The sequence below is a fragment of the Salmo salar genome, chromosome ssa15 (assembly GCF_905237065.1).
Source record: "Salmo salar chromosome ssa15, Ssal_v3.1, whole genome shotgun sequence".
Lineage (NCBI taxonomy): Eukaryota > Metazoa > Chordata > Actinopteri > Salmoniformes > Salmonidae > Salmo > Salmo salar.
The window spans coordinates 35,281,541-35,304,835 of NC_059456.1; the positions used below are offsets into that span (position 1 = coordinate 35,281,541).

General features: G+C 43.8%; 2 protein-coding genes across 4 annotated transcripts in view; both read left to right on the forward strand.

The window, feature by feature from the left end:
- Nucleotides 1-4,839: 4,839 nt before the first annotated feature.
- Nucleotides 4,840-18,711, forward strand: LOC106571318 (solute carrier family 22 member 6-A). 2 transcript variants are annotated; one of them, XR_006759159.1, is made up of 10 exons: nucleotides 4,840-5,543; nucleotides 6,349-6,452; nucleotides 7,067-7,221; nucleotides 7,384-7,552; nucleotides 7,991-8,114; nucleotides 8,448-8,554; nucleotides 9,256-9,467; nucleotides 13,098-13,190; nucleotides 15,834-16,046; nucleotides 16,266-16,326. XR_006759159.1 is itself a non-coding variant. In XM_014144251.2 (10 exons), the coding sequence occupies exons 1-10, from the start codon at nucleotides 5,142-5,144 to the stop codon at nucleotides 16,342-16,344; spliced, it is 1,674 nt and encodes a 557-aa protein (XP_013999726.1). In that variant the 5' UTR covers nucleotides 4,841-5,141; the 3' UTR covers nucleotides 16,345-18,711. The 2 variants fall into 2 exon arrangements, 1 of the variants encoding a protein (XP_013999726.1); XM_014144251.2 differs by having other exon boundaries at nucleotides 4,841-5,543; nucleotides 13,082-13,190; nucleotides 16,266-18,711.
- A 1,774-nt stretch (nucleotides 18,712-20,485) lies between these two features.
- The window catches only part of LOC106571317 (tyrosine-protein kinase Fyn), a 71,823-nt gene continuing 69,013 nt past the window's right edge, over nucleotides 20,486-23,295 (forward strand). For both annotated transcript variants that reach the window (XM_014144246.2, XM_014144248.2), the window contains exon 1: nucleotides 20,486-20,691. The gene's annotated coding sequence lies outside the window, so the exon portion shown is untranslated. The remainder of the gene's footprint in view (nucleotides 20,692-23,295) is intronic.

The following is a 23,295-nucleotide window of genomic DNA, read 5'->3' on the forward strand; positions in this document are numbered from 1 at the left end:
AAAGTGCTGTACAGAAACCCAGCCTAAAACCCCAAACAGCAAGCAATGCAGATGTAGAAGCATGGTGGCTAGGAAAAACTCCCTAGAAAGGTCGCAACCTAGGAAGAAACCTTGAGAGGAATCAGGCTCTGAGGGGTGGCCAGTCCTCTTCTGGCTGTGCCGGGTGGAGATTATAACAGACCATGGCCAAGATGTTCAAACGTTCATAGATGACCAGCAGGGTCAGATAATAATAATCACAGTGGTTGTAGAGGGTGCAACAGGTCAGCACCTCAAAAGTAAATGTTAGTTGGCTTTTCATAGCAGATCATTCAGAGTTAGAGATAGCAGATGCGGTAGAGAGAGAGTGCAAAATAGCAGGTCTGGGACAAGGTAGCACGTCCAGTGAACAGGTCAGGTTTCCATAGCCGCAGGCAGAACAGTTGAAACTGGAGCAGCAGCATGACCAGGTGGACTGGGGACAGCAGTCATCAGGCCAGGTAGTCCTGAGGCATGGTCCTAGGGCTCAGGTCCTCCGAGAAAAGAGAGAGAGCGAGAAAGAGAGAGAAGGAGAAAGAGAAAGAGAGAAAAAGAGAGAGAGAAAATTAGGGGGAGCATACTCAAATTCACACAGGACACCGGATAAGACAGGAGAAATACTCCAGATATAACAGACTGACCCTGTCCCCCGACACATAAACTATTGCAGCATAAATACTGGAGGCTGAGACCGGAGGGGTCGGGAGACACTGTGGCCCTGTCCGACGATACCCCTGGATAGGGCCAAACAGGCAGGATATAACCCCACCCACTTTGCCAAAGCACAGCCCCCACACCACTAGAGGGATATCTTCAACCACCAACCCACTGCCCTGAGACAAGGCTGAGTATAGCCCACGAAGATCTCCCCCACAACACGAACCCGAGGGGGGTGCCAACACGGACAGGAAGATCATGTCAGTGACTCAACCCACTCAAGTGACGTACCCCTCCTAGGGACAGCATGGAAGAACGCCAGTAAGCCAGTGACTCAGCCCCCGTAATAGGGTTAGAGGCAGAGAATACCAGTGGAGAGAGGGGAACCGGCCAGGCAGAGACAGTGATGTACTGGTCTGTACGCACTACCCTCTGTAGTGCCTTGCTGTCTCGTCGTTGTCAGTGATTAGGCCTACCACTGTTGTGTCATCGGCAAACTTAATGATGGTGTTGTAGTTGTGCCTGGCCATGAGTGAATAGGGAGTACAGGAGGGGACTGAGCACGCACCCCTGAGGGGCCCCTGTGTTGAAGATCAGTGTGACGGATGTGTTGTTACCTACACTTACCACCTGGGGGTGGCCTGTCAGGAAGTCCAGGATCCAGTTCCACAGTGAGGTGTTTAGTCCCAGGGTCCTTAGCTTATTGATGAGCTTTGAGGGCACTATGGTGTTGAACACTGAGCTGTAGTCAACGAATAGCATTCTCACATAGGTGTTCCTTTTGTCCAGGTGGGAAAGGGCAGTATGGAGTGCAATAGAGATTGCATCATCTGTGGATCTGTTTGGCCGGTATGCAAATTGGAGTGGGTCTAGGGTTTCTGGGATGATGGTGTTGATGTGAGCCATGACCAGCCTTTCAAAGGACTTCATGGCTACAGACATGAGTGCTATAGGTCAGTAGTCATTTAGGCAGGTTACCTTAGTGCTCTTGGGCACAGGGACTATGGTGGTCTGCTTAAAACATGTTGTTTTTACAGACTCGGACAGGGAGAGGTTGAAAATGTCCTGGTAATCCGTCTGGCCCTGCGGTCTTGTGAATGTTTACCTGTTTAAAGGTCATACTCACATTGACTATGGAGAGCGTGATCACACTGTCGTCCGAAACAACTGGTGCTCTAATGCATGTTTCAGGGTGATTTGCCTCGAAGCAAGCATAGAAGTAGTTTAGCTCGTCTGGTACGCTCGTGTCACTGGGCAGCCCTTGGCTGTGCTTCCCTTTATAGTCTGTAATGGTTTGCAAGCCCTGCCACATCCGACGAGCGTCGGAGCCGGTGTAGTACAATTCGATCTTAGTCCTGTATTGACACTTGGCCTGTTTGATGGTTTGTCGGAGGGCATAGCGGGATTTCTTATGATCTTCCGGGTTACAGTCCCGCTCCTTGAAAGTGGCAGCCCTAGCCTTTAGCTCAGTGCGGATGTTGCCTGTAATCCATGGCTTCTGGTTGGGGTATGTACGTACGGTCACTGTGGGGACGACGTCATCGATGCACTTATTGATGAAGCCAATGACTGATGTGGTGTACTCCTCAATGCCATAGGAAGAATCCCAGAACATATTCCAGTCTGTGCTAGCAAAACAGTCCTTTAGCTTAGCATCTGCTTCATCTTACCACTTTTTTATTGACCGAGTCACTGGTGCTTCCTGCTTTAATTTTTGCTTGTAAGCAGGAATCAGGAGGATAGATTTGCCAAATGGAGGGTGAGGGAGAGCTTTGTACGCGTCTCTGTGTGTGGTGTAAAGGTGGTCTAGAGTTGTTTTCCCTCTGGTTGCACATTTAACATGCTGATAGAAGTTTCGTAAAACAGATTTCAGTTTCCCTGCATTAAAGTCCCCAGTCACTAGGAGCGCCACCTCTGGATGAGCATTTTCCTGTTTGCTTATGGCGGAATACAGCTCATTGAGTGCAGTCGTAATGCCAGCATCGGTCTGTGGTGGTATGTAGACAGCTACAAAAAATACAGATGAAAACTCTCTAGGTAGATAGTGTGGTCTACAGCTTATCATGAGATACTCTACCTCAGGTGAGCAAAACCTCGAGACTTCCTTAGATATTGTGCAACAGCTGTTGTTTACATATATGCATAGTCCGCCACCGTGTGTCTTACCACGACGCCAGTTCACTGTCCAGAAGTTATTTTCGGTCATAAGAGACGGTATCAGCAGTGTTATGTACAAAATAAGTAAAAGATTAAGTTACAAACAACGCAAAAAAACGAACATAAAAACACAATCTGTTAGGAGCACGTAAAACGTCCGCCATCTCTCTGGCGCCATCTGATGAATTCAATGGCAATTTGAATGCACAGAGACAACGAGATCCTGAGGCCCATTGTCGTGCCATTCATCCGCCACCATCACCTCATGTTTCAGCATGATAATGAACGGTCCCATGTCGCAAGAATCTGTACACAGTTCCAGACATGCCACCCATTGAGCATTCTTGGAATGCTCTGGAATTGATGTGTACAACAGCATGTTCCAGTTCCCGCCAACATCCAGCAACTTCGCACAGGCATTGAAGAGGAGTCGGACAACATTCCACAGACCACAATCAACAGCCTGATCAACTCTATGCAAAGGCGGTGTTGCGCTGCATGTGGCAAGTGGTGGTCACACCAGATACTAACTAGTTTTCTGATCCACACCCCTACCTTTTTTTAAAGATATCTGTGACCAACAGATGCATATCTGTATTCCCAGTCATGTGAAATCCATAGATTAGGGCCTAATGAATGTATTTAAATTGACTGCTTTCCTTTTATGAACTGTAACTCAGTAAAATCTTAGAAATTGCTGCATGTTTGGGTAAATGTTTTTGTTCAGTATTTTGCTGTCCTTGTCATTGATTGACTTCATATTTGTTTGTGGTCATCTTTATGAAGAAGGCATTTGCCCTTTTATGGCACTCCACATCTGTATCAAGGAGAAACAATTGGATTCCTGTTCTCCTCTCCAGATAAAAAGCAATGCACCTTATGTTGCCTATTCACTACAACGCAGCCATTTACAGGATCTAATGAATACCCACTAGGCACACTGGTTGAATCAATGTTGTTTCAACGTCATTTCAATTAAATTTAAAAGATCTGATGTGATTTATCAAAAGACCAATTAGTGGAAAAAAATATAATGATTAGTCTCTGTCTAAACGCAGCTTATGTCACTTTAGACACAGGAAAACTTCACGTGCTGAGTTTCACATGTGAGTCTGAGGAATATGATAATGATAGTCAGTTGCAGCCATTTCAACATCCCGACTTTAATGTCCTTTCCTAGCTGCAATGTTGTCATTTATTCATTTAATGTTGTCATTTAGGAGAGGTCATATACTGTAGATGTTTCCATTTGTGTTTTGTGTATTGTATGCATAGTACGAGAACCCGGAACTGAAGCCCCACACCTCTCAAAAGAATGCAGAACGGTTATCTCTGGGTGTTCCGTTCCATTTTGATGAATGGTTGTGATTTGAGATGAGAGCAATGGGCTGCAGCTCACTAAGAGAAAAGAGCGCTCGCCATATTCAGACATGGGACACCACAACAGGGGAAAGGATAAAATGATAAGACTGAGGAACGGGAGCCAGGATGATGGATAATTATGGAGTTGCCAGAATCCAGCTCTTTCATTGGTGTCAAGAGGACAAACCTTAATCCCTTCTTCCCATGGCATTAATCTGTTGCTTTTGTCTGGCCAGTTTAGCCAGCTCTCCACTGTTGGCATCCCTATGTCAGATGAATCATTGGATACCAGATGGAATCTGCATTTCTTTAGAACTGTATTAGTTTTCCACTGATAGTGTTTTGCAACTGATGTGTCCCAGGACGCAGTCAAGTGGATTTGTAGCTTTCATCGTTGTTGCAACAACACACATACACACCTGTACACACACACACACATGACTTATTCCACCATTTCTGACTCTCACCATGCGAAAAAACAGAGAGATGGGGAGCAAGAGGGATATACAGTATAGAGAGATTTTAACAAATGCAGTCACTCAGCCAGCACGAAGAGCAGTTCCTCCCTCTGAGCTGAGACTCCACCCGCAGGATCTAGGGCCCTCCCTCCCCGTACAGAATGGTTATATTACCCTGCAAATGCAGTGCTTCAAGTTCACAACACTGCAGACAGCGGCAGCAGCCTGTCTGCGCTTAGGGTTCACTACACCACAGACAGGTGTGACTTCATCTGAATGAGGACTGAATGAGAATTACACAAACCAGCCTGTGTAGTTTATCCTGAGCTCTGTGAGGTGTCAGCTGCCTCTCAGCCTTCTGTTCTACTCCACTCTCAGTCCATTCAGAAGTTTAAAATCTTTGTTGGCAACTTGAGAGAGCACTATTCTGTTGGACCTCTTATATCTGTGATGATACATTAGGGTAGCATCTGCATTGGAATAGCAGCTATGGAAAGAAGCATGAATTTTGACGAGATTCTTTCCCATATCGGAGGCTTTGGCAAGTTCCAGAAGATCTTGTATGTGTGGATTTGCCTCCCCCAGATCCTGCTGGCATTCCACATGCTGATATCGGTCTTCACGGGGGCCGTCCCCCCTCATCTCTGTCGCTCCAACAACACCACCTGGGCCTTGCCCGCCAGCTCAGACGCATTCAACTTCAGCCTGGTGACGGGCCCAGACGGTGACCCTGGCCTGTCCTGCTCTGCCCCTGGGGGGGTCCCTAGCACCCCGCTAGCCCAGTTGAATCACAGCACCGCCCTTGCCCTTAGCGATGACCACGTCACCGGGGTTTGTCAAGGGGGGTGGGAATTCAGCAAAGAAACCTTCCACAGCACCGTGGCAACTGAGGTGAGTTAGTGGTGGTGCAGTAAAACAGACGGGCAGGGCAACCTCTCTGTCTGTCTGTCTGTCTGTCTGTCTGTCTGTCTGTCTGTCTGTCTGTCTGTCTGTCTGTCTGTCTGTCTGTCTGTCTGTCTGTCTGTCTGTCTGTCTGCCTGTCTGTCTGTCTGTGTCTGTCTGTCTGGGGGGCTCAAACATGATCATTTAACAGTGTAGTGGTGGGTCTCGTGCTGCTTGGGTTTGCCACGTGACGGACCCTCACACAGTGACAGTAGCCGTAGTGGAATGGTCCCAGCCAGCAGAACCTGTTATGATTTATAAAGACTAGGATCAGACCTTCACTGTGAGGCCCACTGTTGGAGGCTGTCTGTATGATCTATAATAACTCATATTTTCTGTCACATTCCACCCTGATTGATGTCAGAGCCCTGAAGGATGTTTAGATGGAATCTGTTGCATGGCAAGGTGCTCACAGGCTTCTATTGGAATCTGTTGAGAAGTAAGGTGCTCACAGGCTTCTATTAGAATGATTTGAGAAGCAAGGTGCTCACAGGCTTCTATTGCTCAGGGGCAAAGGAGTAGGACACCACAGGCAAAATACAGTTACCGTGTTGTGCGAGTGTTAACCTTCACAGTATAATAGGCTATGTATAGTCAATCAAGGACAAAAGCCTGGTAACAGGGATATAGTATCATTTGAAATCTGAAATGTTATACCTAGTACATCGTTTATAAAGAATGTAGGTGAAAATACAGATGGGCTTGTCAATATGATGTAGCATTTCATCTCATTTGAACCCTCTGTCCTTGACAGTGGGATCTGGTGTGTGATAATGCCAATCTGAACAACATTGGTTCCTCAATCTACATGTTTGGTCTTCTGGTCGGCGCCGTGCTGTTTGGTTCCTTAGCTGATAAGTATGTATAAAACAACCATGCGTCTTCCACCAGTGATACTTATGCATTTTTAATCTAATTTATAATTAGCTTGGCTCAGATACATTAAAGAGCCTGAGGATCCATGGAACATGTATTGTAGGTAGGTCACAAACTTAATAGAAGGTCATGCTAAACAAATATAAAGAGAGAGGTCAGTCACACTTTAGGTGAAGTAAAACTAAAATTGAGCTCAATGAACACTTTGCAGCTTGTATTGCTATGTACATTTGCTAGTATATTTTATTTGTGTATCTAGGATTATTCATAGAAAGTACACAAACAAAATGTCTGTACAGACTATTTCAGTACTAGCTGTCTCATTCATTGATATTTCTAGGCGGCAGTGATTTTATTTGAAATGCACTCTTGTTGGCCAAAGTCAAATGTCAAAAGCATTTGAAGCATTTAACACTGGGTATTTTAAAGAGTGCATCTAATTTGCAGCACCTCCCACTCCCTAACAGTCTAATTAATTCTCAACACACTTAGTGTGTTTTGAATTCTGTAATGAATGTAATGTTTTTAAAATTGTATAACTGCCTTAATTTTGCCAGACCCCAGGAAGAGTAGCTGCTACCTCTTTCTTGTTTCAGGTTTGGACGCAGGAACATAATCCTGGTTGGTCTGACTATCCAGTCAACCTTTGGGGTTGGTGCTGCTTTTGCCCCAAATTTCTACATTTATGTCTTTCTGCGCTTTGTGGTTGGAACCACTATTTCAGCTGTCATCATGAACGCATTTGTTTTAGGTTAGTCTCTCTCTTGCTCCCTCTCACTCTCTCTCAAACACACCACACACATACACACACACATGAAACATTAATAAGGTTTTTGACTTGTGATCTGAGAAAAAATTCAGATGATAAGGTGTTAGTTTTCTACTCTCTATACTGTTCTGTTGTTGCCCCCAGGCACAGAGTGGACAGGATCAAAGCACCGGATGCTAGCTGGGATCATCACAGACTACTTCTTTGGGTTCGGCTACATCACCCTGGCGGGCCTGGCCTACCTCATCAGAGACTGGCGCAAGCTCCAGCTGGCCATCTCAGCACCAGGCTTCCTCTTCATCTTCTACATCTGGTGAGTCACTGGCCAGCCGCAGCACGCCTGTAGCCTTAAATACAAACGGAATATCACTCACTTTCAATATCTTCCGTGAAGTGAAAAGATCATTCAGTTTGGATTCCAGGCTAGCAAGCCAACTCACTAAAGGAGAAATTCAAGAGAATGTAGAGGAACTCTCTTTTTTCATCAATAATCAAAACCAGATGGGTCATTGAATGTCATTTGGGAATACCTAAAGTATATCTAAGTTGCAAAATTGTGTGCATAGTACCAAATTATTTTCTTTTCTTTTTCTAATATTTTAGTACTAGTATTGGCCTATATCCTGCCTCATGACTAAATGTATCTTCATGTTTATATCTCTTGTTCCCATGGTGCCAAACTTATGCGGAGTGTCATATGTAGTTGTTTATGTGTGTGGGTCAGTTGAACACCTCTCTTCTACATTCTTAGGGTCCTACCCAAGTCGGCTCGGTGGCTATTGGCCAACCAGAGGAATGAGGAGGCCATGGATCTGATCAGGAAAGCTGCTCTGATGAACGGCAAACCCCTGCAGGAGGACATGGAGACATGTCAGGTGTGGTTACGCATGTGCAGGCTAATTGTTATAGAGAGAAATAGCCGGCTGGTGGACGAGATTAAGCTATCATTGATCATTATGAAATTCAACAACCTTGATTAAAGCACTTGCCAAACAACGTTTCTATGTACAGGCAATGTTGAGCGCAATACCGCCAAAACCTGAGCATATTAAAGTGCTTTGCATGCTATCCTCTATGCTGTGTAGGCATGCGGGACATGCAAATTATATGAGTTGCATTGGTGTGCTTTTTGCATTGATGAGGTCATTCCTTTTCTGAGAAGCATCAGGCGAAATGCTCAGGGCTCATCTGCTCTTGTTATTTTTCAGGGGTACAATGATATGGTGAAGATGGAGGAGAGGAAAAAGGACACAGTCATTGACCTGGTCCGTACCCCAAAAATGAGGAGGAATTCATGTATCATGTTTTACCTGTGGTGAGTGTCATACCGCTCCTTTCCCAGTATTCCGTGTGATGTTGGCAGTAGAACTTTGTCAGGACACATCCTGTTGTGGGGCAAACAAGAATTAATCAAATCTACTGTATCAACTACTGTTTCATTGAGATTTCTGTTTCTGCCAAACATTCATGTATCATTCACACTAATGATGAATTATTAACTCTTTTCATTATGGGTTGATTCCCTTGACGTGGTACGCCAATGGAGTTCTCAGAACTGTTCACTGCACAGGCTTCTTGAGGCCTCAGGTCACTATGCTTGCTGTGTAAGCCATTTGAATTGCAGTGTAACACTCACTGAGGCAACACTGACAGATTATTATTTGAATGGGAATACTTTACGTAGCTTCCCAGGCACTGAGAAGTGAGTGTTAATGTAGAAAACATTGTCAATAGATATCACTACAGTAAAATGTTGCACTATATTCCGTGTCAAATACAGTTTACAAGAGGTATATACTGTAATATTACTCTGTACCTTGATTTTGGTTCAATTATCCTGTCTGTAGCTAGAGAGACATTTCTGCTTCCCAGACATCTTTCCACTCTGCATGATAGACTTGTGTCAAACCAGCAAAAGAAGGGAGTCCTTGTTTCACTGCAGTGACAGTGATGTTATTAATCCTTCCCTTTCCTCACCAGTGTTTCCTCCACCATTCCATCTCTGTGTCTGTCCAGGTTTGTCAACGTGCTGGTCTACTACGGCCTGTCTCTGAACATCTCTGACTTTGGGATGAACATCTACCTGACCCAGCTGATCTTTGGCCTGGTGGAGATGCCTGCCAGGACCATCACCCTATTTACCCTGAACCGCTCCAGGAGGATATCCCAGCTAGCCTTCCTCGCTGTGGGAGGCCTGGCCTGCCTGCTAACCATCTTCATTCCTGATGGTATGGCCCATTCCATAGAACCCTCTGCTAGGTGTCAATACATCTTTAAGACGTTTATACACACCCTGAGCTACATGACGAGTTACAGTATCCTCCGGGCCCTGAAAAGACTTCAGTTGACTTGAATTAAGTTGTTTACCAGTGTAATTAAACCATGGCAGTCCTTGAATGATGTCATAGTTGTGTAGTTTTATAGCCTTGTTTATAAGGACTTAGCTAGTAGTCAATGGAAAGTCTTTGTGGCTTGGAACTTGGCTTTTGTTCGAAACTGAAAAACTTATGCAAGCCACATTTAAACGTTATATAACTAGCTTCCTTTTGTAACAACCAGAGTTTGTCACTGACGTGACCTCCTGGGTGTAGAGTTGTTATTAACTCCCACCGGGGCCCTCATGGAAGTCATGTCAGCCGTACACTTGAAGACACTACCTTGGTTACGGTCTCCATTAAGTTCTACACTACCTTAGGTGGTTACGGTCTCCAGTAGGATCTACACTACTTTAGGTGGTTACGGTCTCCAGTAGGATCTACACTACCTTAGGTGGTTACGGTCTCCAGTAGGATCTACACTACCTTAGGTGGTTACGGTCTCCAGTAGGATCTACACTACCTTAGGTGGTTACGGTCTCCATTAGGATCTACACTACCTTAGGTGGTTACGGTCTCCATTAGGATCTACACTACCTTAGGTGGTTACGGTATCCATTAGGATCTACACTACCTTAGGTGGTTACGGTATCCATTAGGATCTACACTACCTTAGGTGGTTACGGTCTCCAGTAGGATCTACACTAACTTAGGTGGTTACGGTATCCATTAGGATCTACACTACCTTAGGTGGTTACGGTCTCCATTAGGATCTACACTACCTTAGGTGGTTACGGTATCCAGTAGGATCTACACTACCTTAGGTGGTTACGGTCTCCAGTAGGATCTACACTAACTTAGGTGGTTACGGTATCCATTAGGATCTACACTACCTTAGGTGGTTACGGTCTCCATTAGGATCTACACTACCTTAGGTGGTTACGGTCTCCAGTAGGATCTACACTACCTTAGGTGGTTACGGTCTCCAGTAGGATCTACACTACCTTAGGTGGTTACGGTATCCATTAGGATCTACACTACCTTAGGTGGTTACGGTCTCCATTAGGATCTACACTACCTTAGGTGGGGATGCTGGAGAGTGATTCACAGTGATGTAACCTAGAGTTTCAGATGCTATACACACATAGCCCAGCTATTTACCCGTTTAATCTCGAACCCCATCACTTCTCTCTCCCCCATACCCCCCCCCGTTTAATCTCGAACCCCATAATTCACCCCCCCTTGTTTAAGTCTAACCCCATCACTTCTCTCTCCCCCTGTTTAATCTCTAACCCCATCACTTCTCTCTCCCCCCGTGCCCCCCTATTTCATCTCTAACCCCATCACTTTTCTCTCCCCATACACCCCAATCACTTCTCCCCCATACCCCCGTTTAATCTCTAACCCCATCACTTCTCTCTCCCCCATACCCCCCCATTTAATCTCTAACCCCATCACATCTCTCTCCCCCCATACCCCGTTTAATCTCTAACCCCATCACTTCTCTCCCCCCATACCCCCAGTTTAATCTCTAACCCCATCACTTCTCTCCTCCCCATACCCCTAGTTTAATCTCTAACCCCATCACTTCTCTCTCCCCCATACCCCCCGTTTAATCTCTAACCCCATCACTTCTCTCCCCCATACTCCGTTTAACCTCTAACCCCATCACTTCTCTCCCTGTTTAATCTCTAACCCCATCACTTTTCTCCCCCATACACCCCCATCACTTCTCCCCCATACCCCCGTTTAATCTCTAACCCCATCACTTCTTTCTCCCCCCATACCCCCTGTTTAATCTCTAACCCCATCACTTCTCCCCCCATACCCCCTGTTTAATCTCTAACCCCATCACTTCTCTCTCCCCCCATACCCCCCCGTTCAATCTCTAACCACATCCCTTCTCTCCCCCAATACCCCCTGTTTAATCTCTAACCCCATCACTTCTCTCCCCCCATACCCCCTGTTTAATCTTTAACCCCATCACTTCTCTCTCCCCCATACCCCCCATTTAATCTCTAACCCCATCACTTCTCTCTCCCCCCATACCCCCCCGTTTAATCTCTAACCCCATCACTTCTCTCTCTCCCCCATACCCCCTGTTTAATCTCTAACCCCATCACTTCTCTCTCTCCCCATACCCCCCATTTAATCTCTAACCCCATCACTTCTCTCTCCCCCATACCCCCCCGTTTAATCTCTAACCCCATCACTTCTCTCTCTCCCCCATACCCCCTGTTTAATCTCTAACCCCATCACTTCTCTCCCCTCATACCCCCTGTTTAATCTCTAACCCCATCACTTCTCCCCCCATACCCCCTGTTTAATCTCTAACCCCATCACTTCTCTCTCCCCCCATACCCCCCGTTCAATCTCTAACCACATCCCTTCTCTCCCCCAATACCCCCTGTTTAATCTCTAACCCCATCACTTCTCTCCCCCCATACCCCCTGTTTAATCTTTAACCCCATCACTTCTCTCTCCCCCATACCCCCCATTTAATCTCTAACCCCATCACTTCTCTCTCCCCCCATACCCCCCCGTTTAATCTCTAACCCCATCACTTCTCTCTCTCCCCCATACCCCCTGTTTAATCTCTAACCCCATCACTTCTCTCCCCCATACCCCGTTTAATCTCTATCCCCATCACTTCTCTCTCCCCCCATTTAATCTCTAACCCCATCACTTCACCCACCCCCCCCACACACACACACACACATACAGTGGGGGAAAAAAGTACTTGATCCCCTGCTGATTTTGTACGTTTGCCTACTTACAAAGAAATGATCAGTCTATAATTTTAATAGTAGGTTTATTTGAACAGTGAGAGACAGAATAACAACAAGAAAAAATCCAGAAAAACGCATGTCAAAAATGTTATAAAATTATTTGCATTTTAATGAGGGAAATAAGTATTTGACCCCTCTGCAAAACATGACTTAGTACTTGGTGGTAAAACCCTTGTTGGCAATCACAGAGGTCAAACATTTCTTGTAGTTGGCCACCAAGTTTGCACACATCTCAGGAGGGATTTTGTCCCACTCCTCTTTGCAGATCTTCTCCAAGTCATTAAGGTTTCGAGGCTGACGTTTGGCAACTCGAACCTTCAGCACCCTCCACAGATTTTCTATGGGATTAAGGTCTGGAGACTGGCTAGGCCACTCCAGGACCTTAATGTGCTTCTTCTTGAGCCACTCCTTTGTTGCCTTGGCCGTGTGTTTTGGGTCATTGTCATGCTGGAATACCCATCCACGACCCATTTTCAATGCCCTGGCTGAGGGAAGGAGGTTCTCACCCAAGATTTGACGGTACATGGCCCCGTCCATTGTCCCTTTGATGCGGTGAAGTTGCAAATCAATTTATAACATTTCTGACATGCGTTTTTTCTGGATATTTTTCTTGTTATTCTGTCTCTCACTGGTCAAATAAGCCTACCATTAAAATTATACACTGATCCTTTCTTTGTCAGTGGGCAAACGTACAAAATCAGCAGGGGTTCAAATACTTTTTCCCCCCACTGTACATAGATCTCTCCATTATTAGAACTGTCCTGGCTATGGTGGGGAAGTTTGGAATCACCGCCTCCTTGTCCATCGTCTACATCTACTCAGCAGAGGTCTTCCCTACTGTCATAAGGTGAGCGTCTGACTCAAATGGCACCCTATTCCCTTTATAGTGCACTAGTTTTAACAAGAGCCCTATGGGCCCTGGTCAAAAGTATTCCTTTACATAGGTAATGGGGTGCCATTTGGGACACACATTTGGAGTGTTCTGCTGACTAATGTGGACTGCTGATGTCTGGGCAGGTTTCCATCAGTATCATTCAGTAATAGTGCATTAGATCACAACATGAGTCTAACCATCCTTGGAGTTAATCCTCTACCTGACACTATCAATATCTCTGTGACCTTAATTTTGTTGTTGAGGGCTGAGACAAGGTATGTCATAAGAACGATAACGCGCCATTGTTTCATACAGTGAGCGTGTAGAAGGGGCTCCTGGGTACTCTAGAAGACTCCAAGAGGCAAGTCGCATTCAGATTCTCCTCCTCACAGGCCATGTCAGAGGGCCATGGTTTCACTCTGTGCATATGGGTCAAAAGATCCCTGTGTAACGGTAGTTACCAGGGCTCATCGGGAAGTATCTGTGCTAGTCCTTTGTTAGCATGGTTGGCTAGCCTTGCAGCTAGTTAGCCAAGTTAGCTAAAGCCTTGCAGCGATAGCTAACCAAATCTCGAGAGCTAGAGACTGACGGGTAGAAAATGTATTTGCTCGGTACTCAACACTATCGACAGGAGCTGAAATACTATGTTCTGCAGTGTTAACTTCATGGTTCGCCTGAAAACAGTTCAGTAGCAAAACAGAAATCCAGTCGCGCTGAGGAGAGCTTTAGTGAACACAGTCACTTCCACAAGGAAGACAGGCAAGAATGACTAATTTGGCAGGCGAGTGGCTCCTTTTATGGAGGAGAGAGGCTCACCTCATTCACCATTCGACCACTCTGTCTCGAACAGACGCTGTGTGATTGGTTTCTTCGAGCTTGTGGACATGTCCAGGTGTATCCATAGTGAGACATCAAAACAAGTATTTGAAATAGAACTGTTACTATTTCAGTCAGCAAAAATGATTGATATACGTGAAGCTAAGTTTCGTAATACTTATTGATTGCATTTTACATCGATAAGTAAATGTTGCGTGTGTTCTTTTTTTATGTGGACACATCTTTTACCTACCAATGCCAATAACGTCTTTCCTCATTGCAATAGTCAACACTGACTCAATAGGTGTATAAAGTTCTGTTAATTCCTAACCCTAACTTTTGAACTTCTGATAAGGGCTGAAACAACTGTTGCATGATGTCACAAGAGTATTCTGAATGGCTGCTCAGTTAAATTACCTGTCCTGATTTGTCATAGACTCTTGCTAAAAAACTTTAATGAGCAAGCCTTCCTTCATTACCTGGTCTCTGTAAATTGGTATAATATCAGCAATATTATCTGTCGAAGATGCTTGAACCTTCTTTTTTTATATTTTCAGTGGTATTGTTAACAAGCACGCCCTCATAAAGAAAATGTGTATTCAAAACAGGTTCAGCCCCTGGTTCGACTGTGATCTGGCAGAGTTACTCCACCTCAAGAATACCATTTGGCGAAAGGCTCGGCACACAAATATTTAGACTGTCTGGCTGTCGTTCAGGCAAATGAGAAATAAGTGCACTCAGGCTATCCGGAAGGCCAAAGTTAGTTACTTTAATGAGCAGTTCTCTGTGGGTCTAACCTCAAGAACCTCTAACCTCAGCATCCTGGAGTCACCTCTACACTGTATACATTGAGACTGTTGTTTTGCGGGTGCTATTTAATGAAGCTGCCAGTTGAGGACTTGTGAGGCATCTGTTTCTCAAACTACACACTCTAATGTACTTGTCCTCCTCCCACTCCTCTTCTATTCTGGTTAGAGCCAGTTTGCGCTGTTCTGTGAAGGGAGTAGTACACAGTGTTGTATGAGATTTTCAGTTTCTTGGCAATTTCTCGCATGGAATAGCCTTCATTTCTCAGAACAAGAACAGACTGACGAGTTTCAGAAAAAAGTTATTTGTTTCTGGCCATTTTGAGCCTGTAATCAAACCAACAAATGCTGATGCTCCAGATACTCAACTAGTCTAAAGAAGGCCAGTTTCTTTAGTCAGAACAACAGTTTTTAGCTGTGCTAACATAATTGCAAAAGGGTTTTCTAATGATCAATTAGCCTTTTAAAATTATAAACTTGAATTAGCTAACACAACGTGCCATTGGAACACAGGCGTGATGGTTGCTGATAATGGGCCTCCGTACGCCTATGTAGATATTCCATAACAAATCTGCCATTTCCAGCTACAATAGTAATTTACAACATTAACAATGTCTACACTGTATTTCTGATCAATTTGATGTTATTTTAATGGACAAAAAATTAGCTTTTCTTTCAAAAACAAGGACATTTCTATCCAAACTTTTGAACGGTAGTGTATATCTCTCACTTTCAGGAAGTGTCCTGCCCGGTGTCTAACCATTCATACTATTCATAACATTTAAATCAGATTCTGATGTTTCCCGTGATTTGCCTAGTGTACATTTATCTGACCCAAACAACCTCAATAAGAAGGGAGGCAGCAGACTAGCTGAGCAGCTGTTGTTAATTGTTTGGAGATGTGGCAGAACTGGTCTTAATGCACATTCTTAATTACAGTAGTGCGACAATGTGGAGTTATTTTGGCTGAACACGCCTCCTCTTTGCTCCACAGGCAGAGTGGAATTGGTATGGGCTCCATGTGTGCCAGGGCAGGGGGAGTCCTGGCTCCCATCATCTACCTGCTGAGGGGTGTCAGTAAGAATGCTCCCATGGTGCTGTTTGGCCTGTGTACTCTGCTAGGTGCAGCCCTCACCCTGCTGCTGCCTGAGACAGCCCACCAGCCCCTGGCTGACACCATTGAGGATGTGGAGGGATCCAGCATGAGGTCTGAATCCCATCTCTATCCATTGAAGGGGAAGACAGTGAGAAGATTCTATTACATAGTATTTCAATTGAAACCAGGAGTGAACATCTTAGCTTGGGTTAACAGCCATTTCAACCTTTCTGATTGTAGTATAACTGTTATTCCGGTGCTGAACTGGGGTTAACTGTAGGTTCATGTAATGTTAATAGTAATCCAAAGATATCCGCTTGTCTCGTCTAGTGAGGAATCAGAGGAAGGGAACATGAAGCCAGCCCTCTATGAGGAATGTCCAACAAGGAACCCAGACATCATAATCTGAAGAACCAGGAGTGGGACAAGGCACCAGTCCACTGATACTTTGAGACCTGTGGTCCTGTCATCTGGAGAACTTTTAAGGGAAAATACCATTCCTCCAAGGAACTCAACTGTGCATTGTAAGATATCTGCTAAGAGTGTTAGAACAAATGTGTAGCTTGTAAAGCTATTTCCTATTTTGTACATAAGACATTGATGTCACTGAACTGACATTTTATACCGTTTTATTTTATATTTAAACATTTTTCTTTTGTTTTGAAAATATGTACTATATATTGATGTTTTATAGTGACTATCAGTTCACATTTAGATTGATAATGAAGTACATTAGTAACAGTTTATTTATGCATCAAATATCCATTTATCAGATTCTGTAAATACTGTCAAGGACACACCATTGTTTGGTGCCAATAGCCTTGTGCTCTTTTTATCCACATTTCTTTAATGGTGCATCCATCTTCCTGAAACGGAACTCACTCCCATCCTGTCCCTGTCTGTTAACTAGTAGGTCTTCCTGAATGCCTGTCTTGTCTGACTAGGCACCCCTACAGTACTGTTCATACCTAACAGGTTTACCTTAAGATGTTAGCTCAGTTTCAGCCAACGAATGCCGTACTGTTCATCATGCATTGTGATTTTGTATAAAGTGACCACACTGTGAACGAGCATAGATAACAACTTTTGCAAACTATCACACATATGCAAGATGAATAGCTAAATATTTTTTTTCTATTTTATAATAGAATTTTGTTTACTTGGTGGGTTCTGTATTAGACATTCCTAACTCTCAATTTAGAAGTGAATGTGTTTGAAGTTGATGTTGGTCTGTGATCATGATGAGTTTTTTAAAAGTGTGCACTCTCCAGAACAGCAGGCTATAGGACAACTGCTCCACAGAATGCTTGTTAGAAAATCATGCTGATATACTAGCCATCTGCTGGCAGCCTCCTACCAGCCAGGTTGTGAAAACAGCCATGGAATCTCAAGTGCCCATGTAACGGAGTTAAGAACGTTCTGTTCACTCCATGGCAAACATGAAATGTCGGGGATGGGAGCTATAGAATAAGATATTTTCCGGTGGAACGTTGTCAAGGAGGATGGTGACGTGTGTTGCGAAGCAGAGGATCACTGGTTCAAGCCCAGTATGGGGCAGTCAGACACTGGAGGAAGCTAAGCTGTTAGCAGCACACTGACCCCCAGTACAGCCAGTGTCCGCTCCAAGATTACCCAGTTAAAGGTTTCTAGGGTCAGCAGATGAGCTGTGGTATCTGTAATCAGCCTTTACACAAGACAAAGATGCCCTTATACAAGACAAGGATGCCCTTATACAAGACAAAGATGGATGAACTGAATGATAAACAGTTATGACAGTGTTACTCCAAGTTAGGAAGCCATCTCTTCAAACATGAAGTTTACATTCCACATTTACATTACATTATTAACATTTCAGCTGAAGGCTTTCATTCTGAGTGCTTACAGTCAGTATATAAAGTACATTATAAACTGGGTGGTTCGAGCCCTGAATGCTGATTGTCTGACAGCCGTGGTATATCAGATCGTATACCATGGGTATGACAAAACATTTTTACTGCTCTAATTACATTGGTAACCAGTTTATAATAGCAATAAGGTACCTCAGGGGTTTGTGGTATATGGCCAATATATCACGGCTAAGGGCTGTATCCAGGCACTCCTCGATGCATCCTGCATATGAACAGCCCTAAGCCGTGGAATATTGGCCATATACCACACCCCCTCGTGCCTTATTGCTTAACTGAACCGCAGCAGTAACACCAGAGAGACAGATCCGAGTTTGAGATCTTTCACATCGGGTGGAGAAGAATAGAAGACTGATGTGATGACATGCTCTCTCTGTGGTACTTTGGGTGGATCTTATTATTTTTATGGCAGTGGATGATTTGACAGGCATCAATTGTTCCCCTGTCATTGTAAGGCTTAGGAGAGCAAAGCCGCACATTCTTGCTTTGGATGAATCACAGGGTTTGCCTTACGGTCATGTAACCAAACGACTGTAATAGGCCTATATGTTTAGTAAAAGTAGTCAACAGGAGTTCGATGTGTTGTGTTAGTGATCACTGCCACTCTCTGGATGAAAGTGGTACTTGCTTCTTGTCTGACATCTCTGACATCTCTGTATATACGGTAAGTACTGTAATGGGGCACAAGCATGATGACCACAGAGATTGTGTTACAACATGTGCATTTCCTGATTCTGTAGAATCAGTACTTTTATACAAATGTATAACAAATTTACAAAATCAAAGTAAAATTGGGAAGTTATCCATGATGTGATAAAAAATATATATATACTAACACATTTCATTTGTACAATATAGTTCTGTTTACACAATGTTTGCTATGCTGTGTGTCATTTCAAAAAGGCCTATAGTCAATGTTGAGGGGCAGCACCGGGGCTGATAAGATGCCGGTGTTAATAGACTTGTTTTTGGGGATCAACTGCAGGTTTGTTGCTGTCTGACTGACTGAGTAGCTGGCACATAAATGCAGCATGGCTGTCAATGAGTCGCTGCCCAGGGGACATTAGCAACAACTGTTATTTCAATTAGACTACAGCAGAGGATCCAAGAACAGCTGCAAGTACCCACTGCCCATCCCGCCACCACACTACAGCCAGGGAGAGCTGTTGTACAGTATTTTGTCTGTGAAAGCTTTGACTAAATATTTAACAGTTGTAGTGGCATTGTGTAACGGCTGTCTTCGTGAAGAGATGACCAAAACGCAGACGGGATATGAATGCTCATCTTTATATTTAATTTGAATAAAGTGAACACAGAACGACAGGTGACAGTTTCACAGGCTATAACGAAGACTAGCAGTGCAAAATCAACAACCCACAAACCCCAGGTGAAAAACACACTCCTAATATATGACTCCCAATCAGGAACAACGATAACCAGCTGTTCCTGATCGGGAGCCACACAGACCAACAAAGAAACAGACATACTAGAAAAACCATACAACACAAACCCTTCTGCCACGTCCTGACCAAAATACTAATACAATACTCCCTCTGCTGGTCAGGATGTGACACATTGTCTATGTTGTGGAATGTACATTAGGCTTACTGTCATTGTACAGCCCAGATGTGAAAAGATGCATTGTAAAAAATTACAGAGATGCTTGTGTGAAACAAGGGTACAGCTGTAGGCACACATCTCCTTATCATGCCTGCACTGACATTTGTTCTGGTAGTATGCTGAGAATGTATCAACAGTGTCCTAGGCTCATTTGTCATTTTTTAAAGGTGTGTTTTTTACAGTGTGGAATTACAGTGAAGTGAAATTATTAGGAGTTGTTTTCATTCCACTAGGACTATTACTTGCCAGAGCTCTGTTTCTAGAGTATAGACCCGAGTGCCTATTTCATTGGCATTGGCATCAAATTGAAAAACAGACGTTTCATAAGTGTGACTATGTTTCTATATCTGATCTCACTGGTATTTGAATAATCCAGATCTAATTTCCTGAATTCTATGAAGGTATAATGAGTGATAACTAGGGAGCAGTTTGAGTAATACGAACTGGTAATTGTTGGCAGCAGAGGGCGCCACAACGCAATGATTATTAGAGCGCAGTGTCAACGCGAGAAATCATTGATTGAATTCCAAAATCTTTGATTCAATCGCACTGATGATGATGATGATGATGATCTTCACAACACTTTGTCCCACAATACAATGTACACATTTTCCCTGTATTGAGCAGTTATTTTTCTATTAGGCTATCGTCTAAACTATAGAAGTATCGAACATTTGGTATTCGTGTAGGCATGTATGTTAATTGGTCACACACTTTTCTTAAGAACTGATGCAGTTGTCAATTAAAACATCACATTTTCCCCATCCCTGTCATGTGAAGTAGGCCTACTTCATCCCTCCATCTACTGATGAACATTCATTATGGGCAGCCATGTCTTCACCTAGTCTAGACCCAAAATGAATCTATTGTCCTGGAAATACCTCTAACGCAATAGTCTCGCAACCTTAATAATCTTCAAAATGCCAAACCTACTGACTTTATGGCTACCGAACCTGTTTACGATCCCCTGTTCCTCACTACTAGTAGCATCCTCCCATTCTATTGGCTGGTGGTGTTGTCAATCACTCCACTGGTCCCGTTAGTTTCATTGTGGTCCTGCAAAGACAACGCCATCATACCCCATACTCAGCAGCTATAGTGAGTGGGGCAGCTCGAATATCACACAGGATTTATGTAGGCTATTAGGTTATTATTGTCACAAAAACATCAAGCGTCTCATCTTCAACTACAATGGAATACATTCGTCCGGTTAATTAGACGCCTTCGAATCGGTAAGGAACCATTTGTCCTTACTATCCTGTTTCTGTTGAATCGCACCTATACCAATGCGAAATGAATTACTTTGATTTTATCTTTATTGGATGGCATAATGGATCTACTTAGTGTGTTCTTATGGATAACGCATTTGCTCTCATGTCTGTAGGCTAGCTGAGATGTTACAAAGCAGATTTTTCATAAATATCTTTATAGACTGCCTTTGCCATGATAACAGACAAATTGCATTGGCCAATTACAAGTATCCTGGCCTCGATCGCCGTTATGTCATGTGTAGGCCTATTCATTAGAAATAAAATCTATGTGCTGTGTCTGCAAAAACATTCAACCTTCTTGAGTGCCTTGTTGCATTCAGAGGCTTGGTGAATTTGTTTACCGTGATATAGTAGTGATAACCCTCTCCGTCAACATGCTATCTCATTCATTCTTAAAAGATGGCATCATGATGACGGATTCAATGTAGCAAATGCTCCTACACTTAGAAAAAAAGGTGCTGTCTAGAACCTTAAAGGGTGCTTCGTCTGTCCCCATGGGAGAACATATCCACAGAAGGTTCTACATGCAACCCAAAATAACCCTTTTGGAACACATTTTTCTAAGAGTATTATGTTGGGTAGGCTATATAGATTTTTGTTGATTGGTTTCTATTGATTTCTATTTTATATGGCGGACATATTCAACCAGTCAACAATCTTCCAATAACTTGGTTGTGAAGACCATGATCATATGCTCCCAATGTATGTTGTCAACTTGTATTCTTTCCTTTGCTATGTGTTCATCACGGCATTTGTTGATGACAAACTTTTTCCATTGCATTAAGTCAGAAATATGAAATCAAATAAATATTATTTGTCACATGCACCGAATACAACAGGTGTAGTAGACCTTACAGTGAAATGCTTACTTACAAGCCCTTAACCAACAATGCAGTTTTAGGAAAAATACCTTTTAAAAAAAGAAATAATGTAACAAATAATTAAAGAGCAGCAGTAAAATAACAATAGTGAGGCTGTATACAGGGAGTACCAGTACAGAGTCAATGTGCCAGGGCACCGGTTAGTAGAGGTAATTGAGATAATATATACATGTAGGTAGAGTTATTAAAGTGACTTATGCATAGATAATAGCAAAGAGTAGCAGCGCATAAAAGAGGGGGGAAAATGCAAATAGTCTGGGTAGCCATTTCATTAGATCTTCAGTAGTCTTATGGCTTGGGGGTAGAAGCTGTTTAGAAGCCTCTTGGACCTAGACTTGGCGCTCTGGTATCGCTTGCCGTGCGGTAGCAGAGAGAGCAGTCTTTGACTAGGGTGGCTGGAGTCTTTGACAAGTTTTAGGGCCTTCCTCTGACACCGCCTGGTATAGAGGTCCTGGATGGCAGGGAGCTTGGCCCCAGTGATGTACAGGGCCGTGCACACTACCCTCTGTAGCGCCTTGTGGTCGGAGGCTGAGCAGTTGCCATACCAGGCAGTGATGCAACCAGTCCGGATGCTCTCGATGGTGCAGCTGTAGAACCTTTTGAGGAACGGTCATTCAGAATAACACTGCTATTTGTGTATATTTCAAATAATCTTAATTACATCAAGTGAGTTAGATAACCTACTCAAGTAGATACTCCTGAGAATATGCAGTATTTGAGAATAAACCAACCCATTGTTGTGAAATTTGTTGCCACGTTCCTTTGATAATTGGGGTAAATTGCACTGGTTGACCATCACATCCTTCAATACAATACTAGTTATCCTTCCCAAATTCTACTCATGCTGAATGCACATGCTCTTTTTCCTCTGTGCAGGTCAGAAAAATACTAACTGGTTGTTATTACATAGGTCTATACATTATCATTGTTGCATTATGCTTACTGTCCCAAATAGGAGTACAGAGAGCATGTCTAAGGATTTGTCTTAGGAAACACATGTTTACCAAGTTCCAAACTACCTCTGGAAGCAACATCAGCACAGGAGCTGTTCGTCGGGAGCTTCATGAAATGGGTTTCCATGGCCAAGCAGCCGCGCATGTAACGTTCATCGTATGGAGTAGACCAAAACGCAGCGGGAATGTGTATACTCATCTTCTTTTATTTAGAAGGAAACTTGAACACTTAACAAAATAACAAACAATTGACGAATACAGTCCTGTAAGGCAACACACTATACACGGAACAACTACCCACAAACACAGTGACAAAACCCCTTACTTAAATATGGCCTCCAATTAAAAGCAACGAAGAACAGCTGCTTCTAATTGAAGGCCAAACCAAAAAACCCTGAACATAGAAATAGACTAAATAGACACAGACATAGAAATATACTAACATAGAACATTGCCCAAAAAACCCCGAAACACACTAAACAAACACCCCCTGCCACGCCCTGACCAAACTACAATAACAAACAACCCCTTTTACTGGTCAGGACATGACAGTACCCCCCCCCCCCCAAAAAAACACAAAAATAAACCCCAAAACAAAAATAATCCCAAACTAAAGGGAGGGAAGGGAGGGTGGCCACCGTCACCGACGGTTCTTGTGCTACACCCCCCCCCCCTCCCCAATCCTCCCCCCTACGGAGGTGGCTCAGGAGTGGGACGCAGACCCCGCTCCA